General features: G+C 39.4%; 1 protein-coding gene across 1 annotated transcript in view; it reads right to left on the reverse strand.

The window, feature by feature from the left end:
* Positions 1 to 7,500, reverse strand: part of LOC118948936 (GRB2-related adapter protein-like) — a 13,582-nt gene that overhangs the window by 4,068 nt on the left and 2,014 nt on the right. Inside the window, exon 3 of the mRNA XM_036973574.1 lies at positions 3,327 to 3,446. Within this exon, the coding sequence (XP_036829469.1) occupies positions 3,327 to 3,446 (120 nt within the window). The remainder of the gene's footprint in view (positions 1 to 3,326; positions 3,447 to 7,500) is intronic.

Genomic DNA, 7,500 nt, shown 5'->3' on the forward strand with positions numbered 1-7,500 from the left:
TGGGGGGGGGGCAGCAGTAGAGCCAGTTTGTTTGGGGGTGTAAGGTAAGGGGGGTGGGGGGGGGGGGCAGCAGTAGAGCCAGTTTGTTTGGGGGTGTAAGGTAAGGGGGGGGGGGGGGGGGGCAGCAGTAGAGCCAGTTTGTTGGGGGGTGTAAGGTAAGGGGGGTGGGGGGGGGGGGCAGCAGTAGAGCCAGTTTGTTTGGGGGTGTAAGGTAAGGGGGGGGGGAAGCAGTAGAGCCAGTTTGTTTGGGGGTGTAAGGTAAGGGGGGGGGGGGGGGGCAGCAGTAGAGCCAGTTTGTTGGGGGGTGTAAGGTAAGGGGGGTGGGGGGGGGGGGGGGCAGCAGTAGAGCCAGTTTGTTTGGGGGTGTAAGGTAAGGGGGGGGGGGGGGAAGCAGTAGAGCCAGTTTGTTGGGGGGGTGTAAGGTAAGGGGAGGAGGGCAGCAGCAGAGCCAGTTTGTCGGGGGGGGGGGGGGGGGGGGGAGGGCAGCAGAGCCAGTTTGTTGGGGGGTGTAAGGTAAGGGGGGTGGGGGGGCAGCAGTAGAGCCAGTTTGTTGGGGGGTGTAAGGTAAGGGGGGGCAGCAGTAGAGCCAGTTTGTTGGGGGGTGTAAGTTAAGGGGGGGGCAGCAGTAGAACCAGCTTGTTGGGGGGTGTAAGGTAAGGGGGGGGGGGGGCAGCAGCAGAGCCAATTTGTTGGAGGGTGTAAGGTAAGGGGGGGGGGGGGGCAGCAGCAGAGCCAGTTTGTTGGGGGGTGTAAGGTAAGGGGGGGGGGGGGCAGCAGCAGAGCCAGTTTGTTGGGGGGTGTAAGGTAAGGGGAGGGCAGCAGATGTTCTAACGCGGGAGATACGCCTGTTCTCTGTTTTACTGTGTGTGTGTGTGTGTGTGTGTGTGTGTGTGTGTGTGTGTGTGTGTGGTAGGACATGTGATAAGGAGTATAATAGAGGAGATATTTTTAGCTTCTGAGGCCCAAAGAATGTTTAAATAGATCACAGACTTTCCTTCACTGACCCTGACACACACACACACACACACACACCCACACACACACACACACACACACACACACACACACACCCACACACACACACACACACACACACACACACACGATCTTTCACACCTTTCAAATACGCTGCTGCTACTCTAAACTTCCGAATTCAACTGTATCTCTGATGTCCCTTCACCCCTACCTACATGTACATATTACCTCAACTACCTAGTATATCTGTGTATTATCTATCCTGTCTAGTCCCTTTACCCCTACCTACATGTACATATTACCTCAACTACCTAGTATATCTGTGTATTATCTATCCTGTCTAGTCCCTTTACCCCTACCTACATGTACATATTACCTCAACTACCTAGTATATCTGTGTATTATCTATCCTGTCTAGTCCCTTTACCCCTACCTACATGTACATATTACCTCAACTACCTAGTATATCTGTGTATTATCTATCCTGTCTAGTCCCTTTACCCCTACCTACATGTACATATTACCTCAACTACCTAGTATATCTGTGTATTATCTATCCTGATGTCCCTTCACCCCTACCTACATGTACATATTACCTCAACTACCTAGTATCTCTGTGTATTATCTATCCTGATGTCCCTTCACCCCTACCTACATGTACATATTACCTCAATCACCTCAACTACCTGGTACCCCAACACATGGATTTGGTAATGGTACTCCTGTATATAGCCTCATTACTACTTCGTACTCCTGTATATAGTCTCATTACTACCTGATACTCCTGTATATAGTCTTATTACTACCTAATACTCCTGTATATAGTCTCATTACTACCTGGTACTCCTGTATATAGCCTCATTACTACTTCGTACTCCTGTATATAGCCTCATTACTACCTGGTACTCCTGTATATAGCCTCATTACTACTTCGTACTCCTGTATATAGTCTCATTACTACCTGATACTCCTGTATATAGTCTCATTACTACCTGGTACTCCCTGTATATAGTCGCATTACTACCTGGTACTCCTGTATATAGTCTCATTACTACCTGGTACTCCTGTATATAGCCTCATTACTACCTGGTACTCCTGTATATAGTCTCATTACTACCTGGTACTCCTGTATATAGCCTCATTACTACTTCGTACTCCTGTATATAGTCTCATTACTACCTGATACTCCTGTATATAGTCTTATTACTACCTAATACTCCTGTATATAGTCTCATTACTACCTGGTACTCCTGTATATAGCCTCATTACTACTTCGTACTCCTGTATATAGCCTCATTACTACCTGGTACTCCTGTATATAGCCTCATTACTACTTCGTACTCCTGTATATAGTCTCATTACTACCTGATACTCCTGTATATAGTCTCATTACTACCTGGTACTCCCTGTATATAGTCGCATTACTACCTGGTACTCCTGTATATAGTCTCAGTACTACCTGGTACTCCTGTATATAGCCTCATTACTACCTGGTACTCCTGTATATAGTCTCATTACTACCTGGTACTCCTGTATATAGCCTCTTGTCTACCTGGTACTCCTGTATATAGTCTCATTACTACCTGGTACTCCTGTATATAGTCTCATTACTACCTGGTACTCCTGTATATAGTCTCATTACTACCTGGTACCCCTGTATATAGCCTCATTACTATCTGGTACTCCTGTATATAGCCTCATTACTACCTGGTACTCCTGTATATAGCCTCATTACTACCTGGTACTCCTGTATATAGCCTCATTACTACCTGGTACTCCTGTATATAGCCTCATTACTACCTGGTACTCCTGTATATAGTCTCATTACTACCTGGTACTCCCTGTATATAGTCTCATTACTACCTGGTACTCCTGTATATAGTCTCATTACTACCTGGTACTCCTGTATATAGTCTCATTACTACCTGGTACTCCTGTATATAGTCTCATTACTACCTGGTACTCCTGTATATAGTCTCATTACTACCTGGTACCCCTGTATATAGTCTCATTACTACCTGGTACTCCTGTGGCTGTAGCTTCGTTATTGTTATTTTACTGTGTTACTGCTTCCTATTCCATGTTATGCTAATGTGACAATGTGACATTTGACAATTTATTTTATTTTATTTTATTTGTACATTCTGTATTACCATCTGGTTCAGTCTCTTCATTATACAACAGAGGTGTGTGTGTGTGGTTTGCGTGTGTGTGTGTGTGTGTGTGTGTGTGGGGGGGGGGGTTGTGTGTGTTAATGTGTGTGTGTGTGTGTCTGTGTGTGTTTGTGTGTGTGTGCCTGTGGTGTGTATGTGTGTGTGTGTGTGTGAGTGTGTGTGTGTGTGTGTGGTTACCTGACAGAAACAGAGAACTCTCCTGGTGAACTCTCTGACTCTCTAACCAGGAACACTCCTCTCTCCTCCCAACGCAACCGTTGCTCAGCCTGCTGCCTGGACACACGTCCCGCAAACCACCTACACACAAACAGGTATAGTAGGTATATAAGGGTTAGGTATAGTAGACAAACCACCTACACACAAACATACATAATGTATACAAAATACCCATGGACCATCCCTCCCTGTCTCTTACCAGTTAGGGTTATAGGTATAGTAGGTATATACGGGTTAGGTTCAGTATATATAGTAGGTATATAAGGGTTAGGTATAGTAGACAAACCCCCTACACACAAATATACACAAACAGGCATAGCAGGTATATAAGGGTTAGGTATAGTAGGTATATAAGGGTTAGGTATAGTAGGTATATAAGGGTTAGGTATTTTAGGTATAGTAGGTATATAAGGGTTAGGTACAGTAGATATAGTAGGTATATAAGAGTTAGGTATAGTAGATATAGTGGTATAGTAGGTATATAAGGGTTAGATATAGTAGGTATATAATGGTTAGGTATAGTAGGTATAGTAGGTATATAAGGGTTAGATATAGTAGATATAGTAGGTATATAAGGGTTAGATATAGTAGATATAGTAGGTATATAAGGGTTAGGTACAGTAGGTATAGTAGGTATATAAGGGTTAGGTATAGTAGGTATAGTAGGTATATAATGGTTAGGTATAGTAGATATAGTAGGTATATAAGGGTTAGGTATAGTAGATATAGTAGGTATAGTAGGTATATAAGGGTTAGATATAGTAGGTATAGTAGGGATTTAAGGGTTAGGTATAGTATATATAGTAGGTATACAAGGGTTAGGTATAGTAGATATAGTAGGTATATAAAGGTTAGATATAGTAGGTATATAAGGGTTAGGTATAGTAGATATAGTAGGTATATACGGGTTAGGTACAGTAGGTATAGTAGGTATATAAGGGTTAGGTATAGTAGGTATAGTAGGTATATAAGGGTTAGATATAGTAGGTATATAAGGGTTAGGTATAGTAGGTATATAAGGGTTAGGTATAGTAGGTATAGTAGGTATATAATGGTTAGGTATAGTAGATATAGTAGGTATATAAGGGTTAGGTATAGTGGTATAGTAGGTATATAAGGGTTAGATATAGTAGGTATATAAGGGTTAGATATAGTAGATATAGTAGATATATAAGGGTTAGGTACAGTAGGTATAGTAGGTATATAAGGGTTAGGTATAGTATGTATATAAGGGTTAGGTATAGTAGGTATAGTAGGTATATAATGGTTAGGTATAGTAGATATAGTAGGTATATAAGGGTTAGAAATAGTAGTTATAGTAGGTATATAAGGGTTAGGTATAGTATGTATATAAGGGTTAGGTATAGTAGGTATAGTAGGTATATAATGGTTAGGTATAGTAGATATAGTAGGTATATAAGGGTTAGAAATAGTAGTTATAGTAGGTATATAAGGGTTAGGTATAGTAGGTATAGTAGGTATATAAGGGTTAGGTATAGTAGGTATATAAGGGTTAGATATAGTAGGTATAGTAGGTATATAAGGGTTAGGTATAGTAGGTATATAAGGGTTAGATATAGTAGGTATAGTAGGTATATAAGGGTTAGGTATAGTAGTTATATAATGGTTAGGTATAGTAGGTATAGTAGGTATATAAGGGTTAGATATAAAGTAGATATAGTAGGTATAGTAGATATATAAGGGTTAGGTATAGTAGGTATATAAGGGTTAGATATAGTAGGTATAGTAGGTATATAATGGTTAGGTATAGTAGGTATATAAGGGTTAGGTATAGTAGATATAGTAGGTATATAAGGGTTAGGTATAGTAGATATAGTAGGTATATAAGGGTTAGGTATAGTAGATATAGTAGGTATAGTAGATATATAAGGGTTAGGTATAGTAGATATAGTAGGTATAGTAGATATAGTAGGTATATAAGGGTTAGATATAGTAGGAATATAAGGGTTAGATATAGTAGGTATATAAGGGTTAGGTATAGTAGATATAGTAGGTATATAAGGGTTAGGTATAGTAGATATAGTAGGTAGAGTAGATATATAAGGGTTAGGTATAGTAGATATAGTAGGTATATAAGGGTTAGATATAGTAGGAATATAAGGGTTAGGTACATTAGGTATAGTACGTATATAAGGGTTAGGTATAGTACATATAGTAGGTATACAAGGGTTAGGTATAGTAGATATAGTAGGTATATAAAGGTTAGATATAGTAGGTATATAAGGGTTAGATATAGTAGGTATATAAGGGTTAGGTATAGTAGATATAGTATGTATATAAGGGTTAGATATAGTAGATATAGTAGATATATAAGGGTTAGATATAGTAGGTATAGTAGGTATATAATGGTTCGGTATAGTAGCTATAGTAGGTATATAAGGGTTAGGTATAGTAGATATAGTAGCTATATAAGGGTTAGTTATAGTATGTATATATTGTGTATATAAGGGTTAGATATAGTAGGTATAGTAGGTATATAAGGGTTAGATATAGTAGCTATAGTAGGTATATAAGGGTTAGGTATAGTAGATATAGTAGGTATATAAGGGTTAGATATAGTAGATATAGTAGGTATATAAGGGTTAGATATAGTTTATATAGTAGATATATAAGGGTTAGGTATAGTAGATATAGTAGGTATATAAGGGTTAGACATAGTTTATATAGTAGATATATAAGGGTTAGGTATAGTAGATATAGTAGGTATATATGGGTTAGATATAGTAGGTATATAAGGGTTAGATATAGTAGGTATAGTAGGTATATAAGGGTTAGGTATAGTAGGTATATAAGGGTTAGATATAGTAGCTATAGTAGGTATATAAGGGTTAGGTATAGTAGATATAGTAGGTATATAAGGGTTAGGTATAGTAGGTATATAAGGGTTAGGTATAGTAGATATAGTAGGTATATAAGGGTTAGATATAGTTTATATAGTAGATATATAAGGGTTAGGTATAGTAGATATAGTAGGTATATATGGGTTAGATATAGTAGGTATATAAGGGTTAGATATAGTAGGTATAGTAGGTATATAAGGGTTAGGTATAGTAGGTATATAAGGGTTAGATATAGTAGCTATAGTAGGTATATAAGGGTTAGGTATAGTAGATATAGTAGGTATATAAGGGTTAGATATAGTAGGTATAGTAGGTATATAAGGGTTAGGATATAGTAGGTATATAAGGGTTAGATATAGTAGGTATATAAGGGTTAGGGTCCCTCTAAACTTTCAGCTCATACAAGGAGAAGACTGATCAGAGATGCAGCCAAGAGGCCCATGATCACTCTGGATTAACTGCAGAGATCTACAGCTGAGGTGGGAGACTCTGTCCCTAGGACAACAATCAGTCGTATATTGCACAAATCTGGCCTTTATGGAAGAGTGGCAAGAAGAAAGCCATTTCTTAAAGATATCCATAAAAAATGTTGTTTAAAGTTTGCCACAAGCCACCTGGGAGACACACCAAACATGTGGAAGAAGGTGCTCTGGTCAGATGAAACCAAAATTGAACTTTTTGGCAACAATGCAAAACGTTATGTTTGGCGTAAAAGCAACACAGCTGAACACACCATCCCCACTGTCAAACATGGTGGTGGCAGCATCATGGTTTGGGCCTGCTTTTCTTCAGCAGGGACAGGGAAGATGGTTAAAATTGATGGGAAGATGGATGGAGCCAAATACAGGACCATTCTGGAAGAAAACCTGATGGAGTCTGCAAAAGACCTGAGACTGGGATGGAGATTTGTCTTCCAACAAGACAATGATCCAAAACATAAAGCAAAATCTACAATGGAATGGTTCAAAAATAAACATATCCAGGTGTTAGAATGGCCAAGTCAAAGTCCAGACCTGAATCCAATCGAGAATCTGTGGAAAGAACTGAAAACTGCTGTTCACAAATGCTCTCCATCCAACCTCACTGAGCTCGAGCTGTTTTGCAAGGAGGAATGGGAAAAAATGTCAGTCTCTCGATGTGCAAAACTGATAGAGACATACCCCAAGCGACTTACAGCTGTAATCGCAGCAAAAGGTGGCACTACAAAGTATTAACTTAAGGGGGCTGAATAATTTTGCACGCCCAATTTTTCAGTTTTTGATTTGTTAAAAAAG

Source organism: Oncorhynchus mykiss, unplaced genomic scaffold (genome assembly GCF_013265735.2).
Source record: "Oncorhynchus mykiss isolate Arlee unplaced genomic scaffold, USDA_OmykA_1.1 un_scaffold_270, whole genome shotgun sequence".
NCBI lineage: Eukaryota > Metazoa > Chordata > Actinopteri > Salmoniformes > Salmonidae > Oncorhynchus > Oncorhynchus mykiss.